At 48.1% G+C, this 20,711-nt stretch overlaps 2 protein-coding genes across 2 annotated transcripts in view; one reads left to right on the top strand and one right to left on the bottom strand.

Moving 5' to 3' along the window:
* Window positions 1–1,069: 1,069 nt before the first annotated feature.
* On the top strand, window positions 1,070–7,891 carry MYL2 (myosin light chain 2). Its single transcript, XM_047088448.1, has 6 exons — window positions 1,070–1,153; window positions 3,543–3,618; window positions 4,755–4,859; window positions 5,455–5,533; window positions 5,622–5,670; window positions 7,793–7,891. Exons 1-6 carry the CDS (start codon window positions 1,118–1,120, stop codon window positions 7,889–7,891), a joined length of 444 nt encoding a protein of 147 aa, XP_046944404.1. The 5' UTR covers window positions 1,070–1,117.
* Window positions 7,892–8,806: 915 nt separating this feature from the next.
* The window catches only part of CCDC63 (coiled-coil domain containing 63), a 30,643-nt gene continuing 18,738 nt past the window's right edge, over window positions 8,807–20,711 (bottom strand). The window contains exons 7-10 of the mRNA XM_047087914.1: window positions 17,615–17,689; window positions 13,903–14,095; window positions 11,110–11,313; window positions 8,807–8,895 (exon numbers count right to left, since the gene is read on the bottom strand). Of these exons, the coding sequence (XP_046943870.1) occupies window positions 8,807–8,895; window positions 11,110–11,313; window positions 13,903–14,095; window positions 17,615–17,689 (561 nt within the window). The remainder of the gene's footprint in view (window positions 8,896–11,109; window positions 11,314–13,902; window positions 14,096–17,614; window positions 17,690–20,711) is intronic.

Genomic DNA, 20,711 nt, shown 5'->3' with positions numbered 1-20,711 from the left:
GCAGCTCCCAGGGACTCGCAAAAACAAAATAAGAGAGTTGGCTTTTTTATGGCTTGTCTACTGACCTCTCGAGGAATCGATAACTCCCAGGGCTTGCAAAATGGGATTGAACGCTTTTAAGGATCAAATTGTAATTCTTTTCTCTTGTTCAGGCAGCTGGGGAAAAGAATCTTTTTGTTTTCACCTTTTGAACTTGCAAATTTAAAACCTTTCTCCCTGTGTTGTTGGGTTAGGCGTCCCCCTCCCAAAGCAGGAAGCCCCCAAATCAGGGCCAGTGTAGGAGAATGGTTAGGGGCGCAGACTCCGGAGTCAGACTGCCCAAGTGCAACTCTGGTCCTGCCTTTTTGTGCCTGTGTGACCTTGGGCAAGTGACCCAACCTCTCTGAGCCCCAGTTGACTCCCCAGTCAAATAGCTACAGTAATCATAGCCCCTACTTGACAAGAGGACTACATGAAATCATGTATGTATATGTATAGTGTTCGAGCGTTTGCTCTAACTATTTAAAGTCAGAGAGAAGCGGGGTGGAGACAAATGTTAACTTGCTCTTCTCTTCACTGTTTGTGTGTGCAAGGACAGAACATTTAGAAAGGATATTTCACTGCCATTTGGATCAAAGGAGAACTGGGGAGGGGGAGCAGTGGGTTTTAACACCCTGAGAAAGTGTCATTTCATCTCGGCATTCCTCATGGTTTAGTGAGCCTGACGTTTTCCCTCTCCAATCAATTCTCCTTCTGCGCATTACTGAACTTTTTTTGTGAAATGCATTGCAACAGAGGCAGCTGGATCCCGCCGGGGCTGATCTGAAAGCGTTACGTCCTTTCCCGGAGATGTACCCTCCCCTAGTTTGCAAAGGTGGTGCTGCAAACCCTCTGTCTCTGAGGATCCACCAGAATCAGGGTGGATTCTGGGTCCTCTTATCCCTCCAGTATCACCATTTTTGAGATGAGAGTGGGCGTCAAACCCCCATTTCACAGATGAGCAGCTGAGGCTCACCCAGAGATGGGACCCGACTCCCAGCTTCTGACTCTTTTAATTAATGCTCCCCCCCCCCACCCCCCGCAGGCACCCAAGAAAGCCAAGAAGAGAGCAGAAGGTGCCAATTCCAACGTGTTCTCTATGTTTGAACAGACCCAGATCCAGGAATTTAAGGAGGTGGGTGCAGCTGTTGAATCATACGCCCGGATGGAGATTCCCACCTGTCAAAGAGGACGTTCCCTCGTTCCACGTTCCCCGCAGGGACCTAGTGGTTAGAGGTTTTTATCATCCAAACAACCCCAAATTCAGTCTCAACATGTGCATGAACCGTTTAAAGAAATTATTTTTAATAATTTTTGCCAATCTAAAAGTAAAGCGTATTTCTTGTTGAAAATGTTGGGGGAAATTTTCAGAAAAACACAAAGAAGAACATAAAAATGATCTACAATTCTATGACCCAGAAATAATCAGTTAGCGTTTTAATATTCGCCCTTCAAGTCACTTTTCGTATTACATGTATATACTTTTAAATTATTTTGCTATTTTCCCTTGAGCAATTCTGCATCCACATTTTCTATCAATTTACTGAAACCACTTCCCATGGTTGGATGTTACATGTGCTTAGAATGCTCTACCATTATAAATAACACATCTTTGCTGGTTTCCTTGGGGTAAATTCCTAAAAGCAGAACTGTTGGGTCAAAGAACTTTAAAAAAGGAACTAAAAACAACTAGAGGCATCGGCCCTCCAGAAATGTGGTACAAATACCGACTCCCAGCAGCCCCAAAAGGAAAAAGTGCCTTTTCCCCCACATCTCCATCAACATTGGGTATTAAGAGCCTAAAAATATTATTTCTGCCAAACTGAGAGATGAAAAAGAGCATCTCTTAGATTTTAAATTCTATAGCCGTCCATTGTCGAACACGAGCAAGGTTGAAACCCTGTCACATTCAATGGGAGTGCGCCTTATTAAATAAACCTAAGTACCAATTAGGCCGAATTAAGCCACTGCCCGCAGGCTTGGAAGGATAGACTCTCAATGAATTTTCCAGCAGTCCCCGTGGCTCACACTGAGTCATCCACACTCCCACCTGGGCCTTCAGAGAAAGAGATGTTGAAGGGGCCAGTGTGTCCTGTTTCAAAGGCGAAACCATTCGGGGCTTCCAAATGGTACACAAACCCTTAACACCTTTTGCCCTTAGATCACAGGAGTGTCGTGTCCCCTACGCCACCCGGGAAAGAAGAACTCCCACGATGAAATGTCATATCTGAACTCTGTCATATTTCTGTCATATTTGAAATCGTCACCTTCCCCTCCCTTCCCCCTCACCCTGCCCCAATCTCCAGAATGAGATCAGTTGCTGGGTGTGGGGTGTGGGGAGTGGGTGCAAATACTTTCAGGAACCAGCTACAAAGAACTCAAAAAACATGGAGATGATAAGTCGTTTGTAAAATACCTGGGCATTTACAAAGCTCTTGGCGTCTCCGTGGGAGCCACCTGGGAAAGATAGCTGGCCCCATTTTATAGATAACTGGGCTTTGGTGAGGGGAGGGGGGCCGCTGATGAGACCCCAGGTATTAACCTGATTTTTTATTTTATTTTTTAATCAAATATTGTTTATTTTTGAGAGAGAGAGTGTGTGTGCATGGGGGGGGGGCAGAGAGTTAGGGAGGCAGAATCCCAAGCAGGCTCTGCACTGTTAGCACAGAGCTGGACGTGGGGCTTGAACTCAAGAACCATGAGATCTTGACCTGAGTGGACATCAAGAGTTGAATGCTTACCCGACTAAGCCACCCAGGCGCCCCTAACTTGATTTTTTAAAGAACGACTTCATAGAGATATAACTCACACACCTTCAATTCACCTTTTTAAAACTACGTGTACAATTCAGTGGTTATTTGCTATAGTCACAGAACTATGCAGGCATCACCACTAACTTCCCAACATTTCTATCACCCCATAAAGAAACCTCACACCAACCAGCAGTCACTACCTGTTCCCTTCTGCCACCACCCCCCCCCCACCTCTGGCCACCGCTGATCTATTCTCAGCTCCTACAAATTTGCCTGTTCTGGGCATTTTGTAGAAGCACATCGTACAGTATGTGGCCTTTTGCCCTTTGTTTCATACAGCGTCATGTGTCAGGGCTCATCTGGGCTGTAGCTGGCGTCAGGATCTCCTTCCTTTTTATTGCTGAGGAGTAATCCATCACATGGCTAGAACACATTCTGTGTAACCATCCATCAGTTGATGGACATGTGGGCTGTTTCCAGGTTTGGGCCATTGTAAATAATGCTGCTGTGGACATTCAGGCACAGGTTTCCACGTGGACAGATTTTTCAGTTCTCTTGGGCAGATGCCCAGCGGTACGACTGCTGCATCATATGGTAACGTTATGCCGAACATTTTGAGGAACGGCCAGTTTCCAGTCTTTGACCCTTGATCTAATGTCCTTCGGTGCTCCTGAATCCCAGAACCCCATTTCCCCCAGTCCACAGCCTGATCTCTTGGTCTCGTCCACTCAACTTCTCCTGGGCTGACCAGCCAACTGCCCCCTTCCACAGGCCTTCACCATCATGGACCAGAACAGGGATGGCTTCATCGACAAGAATGATTTGAGGGACACGTTTGCTGCTCTTGGTATGTCCCCCCTCTAGGCCTGCAGGAGGGTCTCCTTACCCCACCCTCCTGAGGAGTGGAAAGTGGGGCCACTGAAAAGGTCAAGAGCTTATCATTTTTCAAGGAAAGAGCTCAGTCATGGTTGGCCTTTAAGACAAACTTCAGAGGAAAAGCAAAGAAGTGTTTAGGCTCTGAGTGTCTTCACATATCTTTCATTTCTCTTTTAAACTGACTTGTTTTTTCTGTGATTTTGAATGCAATGCCAGCTCACAATAGAAAATTTGAGAAACTCAGAAAAGTATAAAAGAAAAAACATTAGCCATTAGGTCGCATTCCACTGTAACATTTCCGCCTCTCAGTCTTTTCTAGGTACATTTGGTTTTTTTGTGGAATTTTTGTTGTTGTTGTTGTTTTGAGGCTGGAATTCTTCTATTTGGGAGCCAGCTTTTTAAATTTAGCATCTCAGTAGTGTAAGCAGGCGTGTATGGAGATTTTTCAAAATACACACGTCCACCCTGCCACCACTCACCCCCCTCCACTCCTACTCTCAGAACTCAGGGCCACCATGAACAGCTGAGCAGGTTGCGCACTACACAGTTCGACAGATTACTATTCATGTTTGTGGCCACTGTAGATTTTTATATTTAAAACATAAATTATCTTAAGAAGGGGTGACTTTTAAAAATGTGCACAAAGGTGCTATTTGGTCTCGTGGCAGAGGCTAGCACAGAATCTATGAGAATCTCCAAGGGTGTGTGGGTTGCAGCCCTTCAAGGAAAAAGTTCACTTCATGGTGATTCTGATCTGTGTCCCACCTCCCACTGAGAAGGGATCATTTGTAATAGGAACATTTCCTATTTCAGTAAAAAGTTAAAATATCTGTTTAAAATGTTCCAGGTTCTGAAGACACTATTATAAAAAATAGCTAACCCCTCCCCACATTGGATGTTTGGGCTGTGTCCAGCTGTCTGGCTATTATAAATAACACTGTGGAGAACATCTTCTCATGGGACTCTTTGGCCCCGCCCACTCCATCCCTGCTTGTCCCTTAGACTAGATTCCATGAAGCGGCATTAGGCGGGCAAATGCCAGAGTCCCGACAGCTGTTTCTGCCTTAGCGCGGGGGGCTCTGAGTGTGTATCTATCTCCTGCCCTAGGGCGTGTGAATGTGAAGAATGAAGAAATTGATGAAATGCTCAAGGAAGCTCCAGGTCCAATTAACTTTACTGTGTTCCTAACGATGTTTGGGGAGAAACTTAAGGGTAAGCTCATGCGTGTGTCTGTCTGTCTGGGTGTATGTGCATCTGCATTTGTGCACCTGTGTGTGTGTATCTTTACGTGTCTTCATCTTTGGGCATGAATTAAAGCACTAGGAGGGCACACGGGTGTTGGCAGAAGGTGAAGGCAGAGTAACATTGGGGGTGGGGAGGATAAAAGCAACAGCTAACATTGCTCTGAGGCTTAGGCTGAGCCAGACCCCATGCTACACACTTTGGATCCATGACCTCATTTGCCATCTAGGAGGTAGGTTCTGTTTTATCCCCTAAGGCTCAGAGATGGAAAGCCACTTGCTTGTGGCCACACAGCTAGCAAATGCTGGAGTCAGGATTCGAATCCCAGTCTTTCTGACTCTAGATCCACTTTTGACCTCGGGTTTGCTCAGAAATGACTGGATTCTCAGCCCACTCTTTCTAATTACCAAGGTTCGGTGCTCAGAGGAAGGCAGGGCCTTTCCTCCAAGCAAACCAGCCTTGCTCTGGCCCCTCCATCTTTGAAGGGGAGTTGGGCCCTGCCTCCTGGGGTACCGTGGGTTTTCCAGCCACCCATAGCATGATTCGACCCTGCTTTCTGTTTCAGGGGCAGACCCCGAGGAGACCATTCTCAACGCATTCAAAGTGTTTGACCCCGAAGGCAAAGGGGTGCTCAAGGCTGATTAGTGAGTGGGATCTGTGGGGGAGGACGTGGGGGTTCCCTGCCGCCCACACGCACACCTGGTGCCAACACCCGCTGTTCTCTTTTTGCAGCGTTCGGGAGATGCTGACCACACAGGCAGAGAGATTTTCCAAAGAGGAGGTAACAGCCCCTCGGACACACTGCACCCCAGCTCCCGTGCCACCCTCTTTTCTAAAACACCCCTGGCCCCACACTGAGAGAGAACCTGCTACTGAGCCCCTATCTCATTTCGTTCTCTCAATCACACTACGAGGTAGGGACTACCAGCATTATTGTCATTTTATAGATGGGGAAACTGAGGCCCAGGGAAGTCAGTCACGGGCCTAAAAGGACAACACTAATGGTAAATGCTGGGGCCTGGATTCCAACCCAGGTCTGTCTGACTCCAGGTCTAGAGAGGCCTGGTTAGAGACCTGGTGCTGGTTAGAGCACCAGTTTCCTGATGGAGTGAGGGTGACCTGCAGGGTACCACGTACTGTCATGAAGGTTCTGCACTGCACAATTCTCCTGGATGCTGTACTCATAAAATATATTGTGAAGTATATATTTATTGCAACCGTCGTCCAGCAGATGGCAGTAAAGTGTCTTGATATAATTCTTTTTTTAAGAAAACAGTATATATGACTTTTTTTGGCAGGGGGCAGTAATGTGCCTTGAAGAAGGGGCACTTTCGCTGCTAATTCATCAAAAGCCCTGTATCAATAAGCAATGGCCCTGTTGATATTATTAATGAACCTGAATCTATTTTTTTTTAATTTTTTTTTCAACATTTTTATTTATTTTTGGGACAGAGAGAGACGGAGCATGAACGGGGGAGGGGCAGAGAGACAGGGAGACACAGAATCGGAAACAGGCTCCAGGCTCCGAGCCATCAGCCCAGAGCCCGACGCGGGGCTCGAACTCACGGACCGCGAGATCGTGACCTGGCTGAAGTCGGACGCTTAACCGACTGCGCCACCCAGGCGCCCCGTACCTGAATCTATTTAAAATAGCCCCTTCTCAGGGTTGATTTCAACAGGTTTCACATTTCGCTAAAATTTTTATTTAGATTCTCTCCCCCCCCCCCCCCGCACTTCCCCCACCAAAACCCATGCAGTTAAAAGAGGCCGTGGGGCGCCTGGGTGGCGCAGTCGGTTAAGCGTCCGACTTCAGCCAGGTCACGATCTCGCGGTCCGTGAGTTCGAGCCCCGCGTCGGGCTCTGGGCTGATGGCTCGGAGCCTGGAGCCTGTTTCCGATTCTGTGTCTCCCTCTCTCTCTGCCCCTCCCCCGTTCATGCTCTGTCTCTCTCTGTCCCAAAAATAAATAAACGTTGGAAAAAAAAAATATTAAAAGAGGCTGCCTTCACCTCCCACCAGCCTGGGGAGTTTGGACAAGCTCTTTGACCTCACTGTGCCTCACTCTCCTCATCTGTAAAGTGGGCAGTAATAAAACTTTCCTCGTAGCGTGCTGTGAGGATTAAACAAGTTGATACATGTGAAGTGCTAAAGTATGTGGAAAGCACAATATAAAGCGTTAGCTATTATTAGCCTAAATTAGTATCTTTAGTACTAAAAATATTTGTAGTATTTTTAAAAATAACTAGCTGATACTTTCTAAATGTGGAGATCGCACATTAAACGCCTAGAGTTCTGGTTTCCCTCAAAGACTAAGTTCCCTCAGTCTGCCCCCCCTGCCCCCACAGCCGGCTCTGAGCCATGGGCACCTCTGGAGGTAGCTTGTGTGTCCGCGTTTCCCCACAGTCCCCACCAGCCCCCCTGCTCCCCTGCAGAGCCTGCCTAGCTCCTTTGCAACCCGAGTCTGCGATCCCTGCTTTACCTGCGGCAGGCTGGATTCCCAGGAACATCCCTATAGGATGGCCCTTGGGGTCAGCCTTGCAGAAGAAAGAGCAAGGAAGGGCAAGGAAGCAGGGAGGCATGGAGGGAGATGCTGAACTTCAACTCAGGCCCTGAAAGTGTGTTGGCTCCCCACCCCCTGCCCCGCAGGGAGCCCTGGAGCTAGAATACCCTTGGAGGAGTTCCCACGTTAGGCCTCACATTGATCAGTCGGCCGTGGGCTGCCCCAGGTGGACCGTGACCTTGGGGCTGGCAGCCCTCCACGGCAGCTGAGCAACAAGGCCTTCCCGGAGGGGGACCCGAGTGTCGCGTCCCCATGTCCACCGCACCCCTACTGCCTCTGCTCTGGGACCCTCCTCTCTCACTTGCCCTCCTGTCCCCCTCAGCATGTGTCGCTGGTTCTTTGCAGATGGACCAGATGTTCGCCGCCTTCCCCCCTGATGTGACTGGCAATTTGGACTATAAGAACCTGGTGCACATCATCACCCACGGAGAAGAGAAGGACTGAGAGGGGCTCATCACCCAACCCCGGGCTTGTCTTTGGTGGGGAGGTGGTCCCTGCCCTCCTCTCACTTTGCCCAGTAACGCCGCCGTCCCTGCTCCTGGCCTGTTAGCTGTGTGGCTGCTTCATCATCCACCTCCATCGTCTTTGCAGCCCCAGTGGTTGCAAGATGCTACGTAGCCACACGTCCTACAGATGGAAATCCACCCAGAAGCTGTGTTCAAATAAACAGGAGGTTGTGTGTGTGTTCGTGGTGTTTCTCTGACAGACGTGCCTTGAGCGAGGAAGGTCCTTTGCTCGTTCCCGTGAAGGCAGGGTATGAGCGAGTGATGTCCCTGTTGTCATTATTATTGAATCCTAGTGACTCTTTATTGGAAACAGACCTTCACAGCCACTTAGGAATACTTCTGTCAAGGGCCACAATTTATTGGAATGGTAACTAGAGGACCACGGCCCTTTCTCGCAGAGAGTTCAAGCATCGGTAGAGCCTAGCCCCCATGACATCCTTTCCTTTAGGAAACATTATATCGGAATGTTTCTCCCATAGATGTGCTCAGCCAGGCCCCATGATAAATTAAGAGGAAGAGGCCTCACGTTCATGCTAAGAATATGGCTAATTTAGCAAAAGCTCATATCTGTTAACTGTAAGAGGCTAATTTCTAATTTCAGATAAAGGAGCGCCATCTCAGGGGGCGCTCGGGAGCCGTGGTGACCTCATATAACTCTTGCCTCCTGTGTCCCCGTGCCTCCGTGTCCCACAGTGGCTCCCAGCACCCTAATCTAGTCTCTTAGTAATGAGTGTGGGGAGATACTGAGGTTAAAGAACAAAACATTTATTCTCTCTGGTACAAATGTAGCCCCCTCCACCTCAGACCATAACTTCTTGGGCCTCAGATCATCCCCCCTTTCCAGGATGCTGTCTCAGTGTAAGTCCCTGTTTCGAAACTCTTTCGCAGTGTAGTTGCTGAGCACGAGCTGCCGAAGGCTGCTGTGGTCCAGGGGCTGGTCCACTGCATCAAAGACAGGACTCGCGTGAGGAGTCCGGAAACCAAACCCAGCAAGGGGTGGGGGTGGGGAGCTTCCCTCCCAGGGACAGTACCTCTCTGCCCCGTTCATGGATGCCCAAGGCAAGGTTGTCCAAGCCTGATTTGGGGTCCCTCCACAGTGCTGGGGGTGGAGTTGAATATTCTCGAGGTTCAGGGAGGAGGCGCATCGGCAGAGATATACTGCACAGGGATGCCCAGATGATAACTGTTTTTTTCTCCCAGAGGAGTATGTGAAGTTGAGTTTAGTTTAATATCAAGGAGACGGGGCCACCATGTGCTGTTGTTCAGGATGTAGACTGAACAAAGATATCTAGTGGAGACAGGTGAATGGATGGGCTGAAATCCAGCCCTCACCCGACTTGATTGCCAAATCATGTCTATACAGAAGGGGCACCTTAATTAACCTGTCCAGAGTGCCTCTTCTAATTCATACATACGAGCCACAGAGACTAATGAGCTAAGAGAACCCAGTGTTAATCAACATTCCCTTGAGCAGAAGTGAAGGCATCATCTGCAAGTTCCTGACTGGGTGAGGGTAGCATTACCAGCATCTGTGCCCTGCCACCCTCCTCTTTTAGGAATCAAAGGGCAAAGGGAAGGTGTGCAAAGGTGAGTAACACCAGACCCAGCTTTCACTCCTGCCAAGTTTCAGTTGCCCCGATTCAATCAAACTGGAGGTGTGTGTGTGTGTGTGTGTGGGGGGGGGTGATCCTTCCTCACTCCTCCCCCTCCATCTCTGACACACCTGCACGCTTGAAGCCCTGCTTAGAGAGCTGTGGCAGCTTTTTTTTTTTTAATCTAGTTTTCTCTAATTCCTAAAGTTGCTCAGGACCATTGGAAAAGAGCAATTTAAACAATACAGAATTGTTTAACTTAGAAAGGCAAACGTCTGTAAATCGCCACCTCGAGAAACACCCACCACAAGTCAGCCTATAGATCCTTTGTTTTTGTATGCATAATCAAGACCCCATCCTCCTTGCTTCCCTCTCAACCTCCCTCCCTCCTCCTCCTCCTCCTCCTCCTCCTCCTCTCTCATTATACACAGTTCTTTCCCTATTATACATCGGGGTTGTCAAGGGCTGTCTTGTGCTTTGTAGGATTTCTAGCAGCTTCCCTGGCCACTAGATGCCAGCAGTACCCCTTACCTCCCAGGTGTGACAACCAAAAATATCTCCAGACATGGCTCAAAGTCCCCTGGATACTATAGGATATAGGATTATATCCTATAATCCATATATCATTACACATATATAATTTATATGTAAATTATAAGTTTGAGAGTGTGTGTGTATGTGTGTGTGTGTGTGAAAGAGAGAGAGAGAGAGAAAGAGACAGAGAGAGAGAGAGGGAGAGTTTATAGTGACCCACTGCACTCTTGTCTGTGTCTGCCCAGTAAGCCTGTTGCACAGATGGGTGACCCGTAATTCACGTAACAAGTCCCCAATGGGTGAGCGTTTCAGTAGTGTCCAGTTCGGGGCTGCAGTGAACATGGCCCTACTTTCATCCTTGAACCTTGAATAAATGTTTCTTGGAGGGCCAATCTGCACAGGCGAGACGACGGGCTTCACAGGTGTATCTGTGTCCCAGGCTTGCCACACATGTGGCCAAACTGCCCTCCAAAACCCAGGCGGGGCCAATTTTCTCCCCGCCCCCAGAGAGAAGGGCTGCTTCCCCGGGTGAGGGGAGTGTCAGGAGGGAAGATTGACAACCTGGCCACAGGGGCCACAGTTAGGCATCTGGCTTCCAGGGAACCAAGCCGCAGCTGCCTCAACCATGAGGTTGCGGGACACGGTTGGGGTGGGGCAAGAACGGCCATGGGTGGAGACAGACTCAGGGGCATAAGGTCAGGGTGAGAGATGGGCCTAGGGAATCTTGTGTGTCTGCAACTTGCCAATTTGTAAACTTAAGCATTTTAAGGTTCATTTTAAATGGTCACAAAGTAGTGATTGAAAAAAATATCCAGGATCACTAAACTTCAGGATCTGTGGCTAGGTCATCGCACTGCAGAGGGAAGCATCACCAGGCAAAACAAGTCAAGGGACCACAGCCATGATGGACCCCAATGGAACGGATGGGCCTACGAGACTCATAAAGGGAAACTGAGGCTCAGCACTGCAGACTCTCTCTGGCACAGGTCTCCTAGCAGCCTGTGCAGATTGGGGGAGAAAGAGAACTCACCTTCATCCAACCTGTCGCTGAAGGGGTCAGCCCCAAGCACCGGGGGGATGACTTTGATGGGTTCTGTAGGCTTGAGGAGGGAAGAGCCACCCCAGAAAGGGTTGATGAAGGGCGGTGGCATCTCGGTCTCTGCCCCTTCCATATCCAGGATCCGCTTGTAAGACTCCAGCAGCAGGAGGTCATTGGTCTTCTCCTCAATGATGGCTGGAAGAAAATCAATCAGAACCAAGATGGCAGCCAAGAGACCTGGTTCCCAGGAATTGGGGGTGGTGCCCCGCCCCCCCGTAGGCTGGAGAGGAAGGGAAGGAACAGAGAGTGGGGACATGTACACCTCTAAGGATGAGGGCTTTCTCTTGGGTTACACCGTGCATTCTCCAGAGGGCACTATCCGCAAGAGGGCAATATTTGGTTTTTGAGACGCAAAAAAAAATCTGACTTTATAACATAAAACATACACATACAGAACATAAACAACTATAGCTTATATCTACAGTGTTAAAATTTCATGAGGAGGACAATTAGGAAAAGAATGTCTAAAAAGACTCCTTAGGAGGCAATAATGAAAAGACGGTTGAGAAACAGTGGGTTACACTAACAATTGGGAGCCACAGGCAGCCTCTTAAACTACTGATGTTTCCCCTGCACGCTCTGTCCCAGGCTTCCAGACCTGCACTCATGCTGTTCCTTCTGCCTAGAATGCCTTTCCCTACACCCCTCCCTGAATAACCCCTGCTGGCACTTTGAGACTTGGGTCAGGCCTTTGCCACCAGCAGGAATGTTTTTCTGACCTGTCTAGTCTGGGGGAGCTCCCCTACCCTGCTGTGTGTCAGAGCCCTGTGCATTCGCTGGAGTTGTGTGTTCAACCACCCACTCTACCAATGAGTACTGGATGCCTACCGTGCCAGGCACACAGCTGGATGCTGCGATACATGGAGGAGAAACAAAACAACAACAACAGTAAAAACAAAGATGCAGTCTCGGCCCGAGGAAGCTCATAAGCTTCAGCGTATAGGAGGAAGACGGACAAAAGGACAAATTCGACAGGTAAACAGAAAAGCACACGCTTCCCTTGCTTTCCAGATGCTCGTTATCTAGACTCAGTAACTCCTGGATCTGGAGAATGTTTTAAATAAACCTCGTGCTACCTGTACTGTTGCCATTCTTTCTGAAAACCAGATACCAAAAATATTTGCATCTGGCACTTGCTATCAGATCTCGACAACTTCATCGATTCACAGAGTGAGAGCTACTTGTACATGGAAACAAACCGGATGGATGTTACATAAAAGGACTGCCATGAATGGGAATAATAGCGTGTGTGGAGGGGACACCAACCTCAGATGAGGCAGTGGAGGGAAGCCCGGCTAGGGAGAGGACATTTAAACTGAGATCTGAGAATGAGAAGGAACTCAGCCTGTGCAAAGGCCCTCAGGTGGGAATGTGTTGAGGGGAGGGTTGGAAGAATCCATAGAATAGTGTGACTTGTGAGAGAGCAGGACACGAGGACATGACAAATGTGAGTAGGGGCCAGGCTGTGTAGACGTGATAGGGTGTGGGCAGGAAAGAGTTAACACAGGAGTCCTGATTACTCTCCCCAGAAAGACCAGCTTGCCAGGTTGGCCTGAGGCTGACATCAGGGAACTTGGATTTCAGGAAGGTTCCCATCCTCACTAAATGATAATAGAGGCTCAGTGCCCCTAACCTGTATGTATAAAACACGTTTATGCTAAGTAACTGCTTTATTTTTTTCAAAACCCTGGGCACAGCCTCTCTAATGAGCTCGCCTGGTTGGTAACATTTCACTTATGTCATCACAACTCAATGCTGGGGGAACTAAGTGCATCCTGTGTGACCCCTCTGGATGAGGAACCCTTGGAAGCTTGCTCCTGGCTTCCTCCAGACTTCACCCCATGCCCGTTTTCCTCTTGCTGATTTTGCTTTGATCCTTTTGCTACAGCAAATAAAGCCCAGAGTGCCACTATAGGCCGAGTCTGTGAGCCCTCCTAGCAGATCACTGAACCTGGCACGAGGGGGCGATTAGGACATCCCCAAACACGGAGCGTATTAAGAACCTTAGGTATTATTCTAAAAGCAAGCCATTCGCTCCAAATTGTGATGATCTCGGGAGGTACCTCCCTCCTTCTCTATCCTGAGCTAAGGGCCTATGGCTAGAAATGTGTGTTCTAGTTGACAGGCATTTGCTACAGGCCAAGCACTGCTCTGAGCACTTTATTTCTTCCTTTCCGATCCGTATGCTTTTCAATTCTTTTTCTTGCCTTACTGCATTGTTTAGGACCACCACGATGATACTGAATAGGAACAACGAGAGCAGACATTCTTGCCTTGTTCCTGATCTTAGAGGAAAAACATTCCGTTTTTTACCCTTAAGCGTGAGGTTCGCTGTGTTTTGTAGATACCGTTCAAAGTTAAGAGAGTTTCCTTCCAGCTCTAGTTTGCTAAGAGTTTTTATCTGAATGGATGTTGAATTTGTCAAGTGCTTTTTCTGCATCTATTAATACGATCATATAGCTTTACTCTAAGAACTATTAATTTATTTAAACTTCCCAACAACCTTATGAGGTAGATATTAGTTTACTCCTCATTTTTTTTGGGGGGGGGGGACACAGCTAGTAAGAGTAGAACCAGGATTGGAGCCCAGGCAGGCTGGCGTTACAGCCCACGTTTCATCACCAGGCTCAATGCCACCCAAAGAACAAGTCCTCGTGACTGCTCACAGAAAGTTCCGGAAATAGTTCTTAAAGGCCCAACGAGCCCCCCACTCCCTTGACTCACCAAAGTACTGTGGAAGGTCGGTGTCATTGATTTTCCCTGTCTCCCCTAAGTGCCCCAGGATCTTGGTGGCGTCACAATTTATCTTTTTAAACAGACTCTCCACCGAGTTCTTGAGATGCTCCAAGGTCTTGCTGATTTCCTTGTAGCTGTTCTCATACGTGTCTGCCTCCTCCGTGGTCTTCTTCAGTTTCTCCTGGTGACAGACCCCAATTCCCACCCAAGATCAATCAGGCTGCACCCTGGGCTCCGCCCACCCATAAGGACTTTCAGTGGGGATGGGGGTTTGGGACCCTCTGGAACCAGAGCCTCTGAGCTACGGATTTTCAGACCTCTGAGGGGATACAAAATCCACGTACTAAGCCTTAATCGGCATTCTAAAGAAAGTAAATAGAAAAGAAAGGAAAAGAAAATACTAACATACACTGCAGGTAATGAGGGTAAATATTGTTAAATCTAAGTTTTGTTTCACCTACATGTACGTACATGTGTCTACATGTGTACGGGATTACAATATTTTTTAAAAGCTGGTGATTCAGTTTTTAAAACTGTGGCCCACAGAAAGGAGTACATTTTACAATGAAGCCTAATTCATAGTATACAATGTAAATATACATACGGGTATGGGTTTGTGTTTAAATAGATTATCTAATCAAATGACATAAATGCTTCACAGATCAGTATTCTTACTGTGTGTTCTCATATTTTCTATTGTTCTGTTTCATTATTTTTGAAGGCTGGTTCAATCCAACAAACTGATTTTACCACTCACTGGTTAATACACATTGCTCTGGTCCAGTGGTTCTCAAAGTGGGGTCCCTGGGCGACCAGGAGCATCAGCTTCATCAGGGAACTTGCTAGAAATGCAAATTCTTGGGCTCCAGTCCAGACCCTGAATCAGAGGCTCTGGGGGTGGGCCTGGCAATGTGTGTTTTAATGAACCTCCAGGTGATTCTGATGCACGGTGAAGTCTGAGAACCCCTGCGAGTCCATTGGGTCGCAATCTTGGCTTCACGTTACTTTCACTTGGGACCTTCAAAACATCTGCTGCCCTGACCCCAGCCTCAGAGGTTCAGATGGTTTGGTCTGGCGTGCGGCCTGGGCATCCGAGGTGAATCTGACTTGCAACCCTGGGCTGAGGATCCCTGCTCTTGGGTTGAGAGCTTCCAGTCACTTCCTGACTCTCCCTCTGAGCTCTCAGCTTGCTAAGGTGAACTGGGCCCAGTGAGGACTGCCCGTTCCCCGTGGCTCCTGCCTCGTCCCAAATAACAATCCCAAGGGGTCCGTCCTATCCATACCCCCATTTTCCAGGTGAGGAAACTGAGGCTCTGAAGCACGCAACCAGGAGAGGGAAGCCAAGATCCGAACTGTCACTCGACCATCACACCGGGCAGCTTCCTCTGTCCTGGCTCCCAGGGCTGAGTTTCCCCATATGACAGCAAGAGCTGCCCTCTCATTCTAGAGGCACGTTAGGAGATCACGTGGTCAAACAAACAAAAAGCCTGATGTGGCTGTGATAACATGTGTCCAGCACCTTACACATCATCTCAACACAGCCTCACAACTGCTACAGATTTCAGGTGAGGAAAACAGAAGGTCAGAGGTCAGAGAAGAAAGGCGAACTTGTGTTTAGCTTCCTTGTATGGAGTGGTCTGCGTACCTGACCTTGGGTTCATTTCTTGAGCAATTATTTAGTACCAAGGTGAGGTGATTGTGAGGTTTTACTGATTTACATCACGAACAACAATGATAGCTACACTCAAAATTCTCTGCTGTGCCGTGTGCTCAGTGTGTACATGCACGACTTACCTCAAACTTCACAGTCCACTGAAGTGAAGATGATTATTATCTCCATATTAAAGGTGAGAAAACAGAGGCTCAGAGAGGTCAAGTCAGTTTCTCAAAGTCACACAGCTAGGAAGTGACTTTTCTGAGAGTCATACCCAAGCGTTTGTTCCCAGGTCCTGGTTGCTTAACTCCCATGCAAAACCCTCCCGTTAAGGGGCAGGTGCTCCCACTTCTCTCAGAGGGGCAGGAGAGGATGAAAGGGAAGATGTGAGGAAAGTCTCCAGGAATAGAGCAGAGGGAAATGATCTTTAGCAGGGGGTAAGGGAAAAAAAGGCCCTTGTGATTCCATTGCTATTAAGACAAATTCTCCTGCTTGGAGTATTTGCTTTGAACTGAGGCCCCCAGAAGTCATGCTGCAGCCAAGGGAACAAAGACGGGATGAAAAGACTTCAGACGTGGGGGAGACGCTGGGGGCTGCCTGGTGGGCCTCCCCAAGGTGCCCCTCTTTAGGCCTTCAAAACCCAGAGGTGCAGAGCCTCACCAGTCCCAACCCCAAGGAAGCATCTGGACGACACTGGGTGGCCGTGAGCCACTGGGGACGTGGGGCCCCAATCATGTGCTCAGCTTGAGGAGGGTCTCCTTGGACTTGGACCCTGCCTGAAGCGTCATTCCCCATATCTGGGCTCCTGAAACAGGCCTCTCGGAGCCAGAGCCGCAGAATGGTGCCTTGTGCTTTGCTGCCCCCCAGTGGCCCATTGGAGAATGGCACTGCCATCCCTGTCTAACCAGATGGATGCCAACAAAGAAAAGACGCCACAAAGAAGGAAAGGAAAATGATCCAGGACTGCAGTTCCTGGGTCAGGGACTGTTGGATTACAACACGGCTGTGCAAACTCTCTGGGTTCATATCTTTGTCAGGTGTTTGCTATCTATTCTCCCCTTACGCCTTAATAACAAACTCCTGATTGTATTTGGGGCGGCAATGTGCCCAGCTGAAAATTATATTTCCAAGCCTCCTTTGCAATAGGGACGGCCAGCAAGATGTAAGTGCAGAGGTCACTGGCTGAGTCTTCACAGAAATAACTTTTAAGGTAATGGGAACGATATTTTTGCCTCCCCCACTTTCTTCCTGAATGGAACATATAAGTGATGTCTGGATCATCAGCAGTCACAGTACAACCATGAGGCGTCCCTGGGAAAATAAGCCACACGCTGAAGATGGCAAACAGGAGGAGCCTGGGTTACTGATGACATCATGACCTGAAGTACCTATCTCCAAATGTATTTAACAAAATAAATACTTCTACCTTGCTTAGGCCACTGCTGCTTTGGTTCCTGGTGATTGGCAACTAAATACAATGCAAAGCTCAAATACAGCATCCCAGCTCCAAGGTATTAGTCAAATGACTTTACCTCTCTGAGTCTCAGTTTCTCATCTGTAAAATGTAGAGACCACAGCACCTAACCCACAGGGCTGTCGTGAGGATTAAATGAGATAATACACGCAAAGCACTTAGCCCAGTACCTGGTACATAGTAAATGCTCAACAAATGTTCATAATAACTGTTATTGACAACAGGCCACAGCCAGGACAAGGGGGAGAGAGAAAAAAGTTACTGAGGCAGAGCTCTGTCTGGAATTTGCCAGTCTGGGATGAAATTATAGGCACAAGTGCCTGGGCTATGCTCCCTGAAGTCCGGGAGTCTTTAAAGCAGACAAAGGGCCTATAAGGGACAAAATTCTACAGGCACATCTGTAGCAGAGGCTGCCCATGACAAAGGGTCAGGACATGTCAAGACATGAGCCAGGCCAGTTCAGTCTCATGGGGCAGATATCATACTCCTCCTGAGGGCCGCCTGACAGGCTGCATGACAGACAGACAGACAACAGAGACTCCCACGTCCCTCCCTCCCCACCGTGGTCTTACCTCCATCTGCCTCAGGACAGAGCAGTTGTCATCATGGGATGATTTCTGCTGGGATTGCAAGAGGATGATCTCATTCTGCTCACGAGAGAACCAGACCATAAGGACAAGTGCGTGCTCCCCTCCCCACCACACCTGAAACCATGCCTGTGCCTTGAGACGATGAGGAGGATCTAAATTATCTGTTTCAAGGAGCCCCCAAACCCCTGGGCCCCACTTATGCCCATGGAGGTTCTTTCTGATGTTTCTTTTTAATGTTTTATTTATTTTTGAGACAGAGAGAGACAGAGTGTGAGTGGAGGAGGGTCAGAGAGAGAGGGAGACACAGAATTGGAAGCAGGTTCCAGGCTCCGAGCTGTCAGCACAGAGCCCGACGCGGGGCTCGAACCCACAAACCGCGAGATCATGACCTGAGCCGAAGTCGGACGCTTAACCGACTGAGCCACCCAGGCGCCCCTGATGTTTCTTAATTAGAAGGATGAGGGCGTGGGAGGGCGGGTGGTTCATCCGTTCTGAAGAACTGTCTAGAACAGCAGTCAATAGAACCGTGATGGTGGCAATGTTCTCTCTGCAACACCCAGTCCTGCAGCCACTAGCCACTTGTGGGTATTGAGCACTTGAAGTGTGGTAGTGCCGCCGAGGAACTAAACCTTAATTTTACTTAATTTAAACTTACATTGCCATGGGTGGCTTGTGGCTACTGTAATGGATGTAACGTAAAGGCAGCTCCAGAGCAGAGGTTATCAAAGTCCAGCATGAATCAGAATCACCTGGAAGTTCGTGAAAACACAGATTGCTGGGCCTCTCTCCCAGAGGTTCTGGTTCAGTAGGTCTGGGTGGGGCCCAAGACTGTGCATTTCTCGAAAGTTCCCAGGAGCTGCTGCTACTGTTGATCCAGGGACCAGATTCAAGAACCCCTATGTTAGAAGAGTGTGTCTAAATATAAAAGGCTACCCTTTGAATAATTTCGTCCCTAGGAATCTGTCGCATGGAAATAGTAGGACATGTGGGCAAAGTGGCTGTTCAAGGTTGTCTGTCAGGTTATTACTCAAGAATGGCCCCCAATTAGGGGCGCCTGGGTGGCTCAGTCATTCAAGCTATTGACTTCGGCTCAGGTCATGATCTCACGGTTCGTGGATTCAAGGGCCTACATCGGGCTCTGTGCTGACAGCTCAGAGCCTGGAGCCTGCTTCGGATTCTGTGTCTCCCTCTCTGTCTGCCCCTCCCCCACTCATGTTCTGTCTCTCTCAAAAATAAATAAACATTAAAAAGGAAAAGAAAAGAATGGCCCCCAGTTAGAGACAACTTAAATGTCTACTGATAGTGGATGAGTTAAATCAAAGATAGTATTCATATCATGGGGGCAATGGGTCTCAAGAATGTTTTTAATATTTTTTTTCTAAAAATATGGTTTCAAATGAAGACTCCTGGCCCATTCTCAGAGAATCTAGGTTTGTAGGTATAGGATAGAACTTGGGGATCGCATTTTTAGGAAGTTTCTTATGATTCTACACAGAGATTCCAGGGTCCCCAGAAGCCATTAAAAAGAACATAGAAGATGTTGGAGGGTTCTATGATGAACTCGGGGGGAAAAGTTTTCGAAACAGTGTGAACTGTCTAGAATGATCCTGGTATTGTAAATGGGCATCTTTCCTACCTCAGGACCTTTGCACTTATTGTTTCCTCTGCCTGGGATATTCATCCCCCAGAGATCTACATAGCTTATTCCTGCAAGTCTGCTCAAACTTCACTTCTCAACTTCCCATGCCCTCACTTGGCTCCAGAAACCCCCTTTACCTGCTGTACTTCATCCTTTTATCCACACCACTTCTCATTTTCTAATATATCCTATAATTTTTAAAAGTTTATTTAGTTAAGAGAGACAGAGTGTGAGAGGGGAAGGGGCAGGGAGTGAGGGAGACAGGAAGAATGCCAAGCAGGCTCTGCATGGCAGGCCAGTGCACAGAGCCTGAATGGGGCTCGAACACACGAAACCATGGGATCATGACCTGAGCCAAAATCAAGAGTTGGACTCTTTGATCCACCCAGGCGCCCCTACCCTATAATTAATGTATTTAGTAGGCTTGTTGTTCATTGTCTGTTTCTCAGCCAGAATAGAAGCTCCATGAGGGCAGAGCCTTTTGTTGTTTTGTTCTCTGTCCCATAACCAGGGTCTAGAATAGTGCCTGGCACATAGTAAGTGCTCAATAAATACTTGCTGAATGAAAAGATAACCAAAAGAACACTTTTTTTCAATCAGAATACATGAATCTATATGTACTATATAATAACCACTATGTTAAGTTTAAAAGCATCACCCCCCAAAAAATAAATCAGAAGGAAATAGATCAAAATAGCAACAATGATTGTCTCTCAGGAATGGGATAATGGATGGTTTAAAAAATCCAATCCTTAGTTTCCAAATTTTCTATAATGAGCAAGCATATCCTTCTCTTATAAGATTTTTAAAATATTAAGCATTTTCTTTAGAAACAAAGTGTTTTCAGGACTTATTCAACAGGAATTTGCAGCTCTGCTAAGCCCCAAAAGGCACACAGTTCTGTAACTTCAAAGAAAAGCTCAGAAGCTACTGTCGTCGTTCACACATCATTCTACAAATGGGGAAACTGAAGCCCAGGCAGATCAGGGACTTGCTCATCCTTCATCAGACATACTCGCGCCCAGGCCAGAGACAGGCTGTGTATCTTAGAGAGGGGGTACCATCACGGTGAAGGGGAAAGATCGAGGTCGGTTTTGTTCAGTAACCATTTCCTCATCGGGTCAGTTTCCGACTAGCGTCCTCACATCCCTCTGCTAGGGTCCGTCCCTGTCATCCTACCGGGGCTAGTAAGGTGCTGTCTCCTAGAAAAAAAGAATCAGCGTCCTGCCCACTCCCAGGTCCCAAACGGACCATCCTTCCATCCTTCAAACCTCTGCGTTCAAAGACCTTCCATGCAATACTGCAGACGGCCACCTGAGGGCAGCGGCGAGGCGCCTACACCGGAGGCCGAAAGCTCCAAGGCCCGCAGGGCTGGGCGCAGGCGCAAATCGGACCCAGCGGGTCTCGGTGGATGTTGAGCCCATGGACCTCAACCTCGCG

The sequence above is a fragment of the Lynx rufus genome, unplaced genomic scaffold, assembly GCF_022079265.1.
Source record: "Lynx rufus isolate CCGP_SWC_20201006 ecotype Redwood Valley unplaced genomic scaffold, mLynRuf1.p SCAF_24, whole genome shotgun sequence".
Classification (NCBI taxonomy): domain Eukaryota; kingdom Metazoa; phylum Chordata; class Mammalia; order Carnivora; family Felidae; genus Lynx; species Lynx rufus.
Note: the sequence above shows the minus strand (reverse complement) of the source record. Positions and strands in the feature narration are given on the sequence as shown.

What these genes read in the sequence shown, in the direction of transcription:
- MYL2 (XM_047088448.1), top strand. Translation starts at nt 1,118, where the DNA reads ATGTTTGAACAGACCCAGATCCAGGAATTTAAGGAG. An exon ending in GGACACGTTTGCTGCTCTTG is followed by an intron (nt 3,619 to 4,754) that starts GTATGTCCCCCC and finishes CTCCTGCCCTAG; the next exon opens with GGCGTGTGAATGTGAAGAAT. An exon ending in AGAGATTTTCCAAAGAGGAG is followed by an intron (nt 5,671 to 7,792) that starts GTAACAGCCCCT and finishes GGTTCTTTGCAG; the next exon opens with ATGGACCAGATGTTCGCCGC.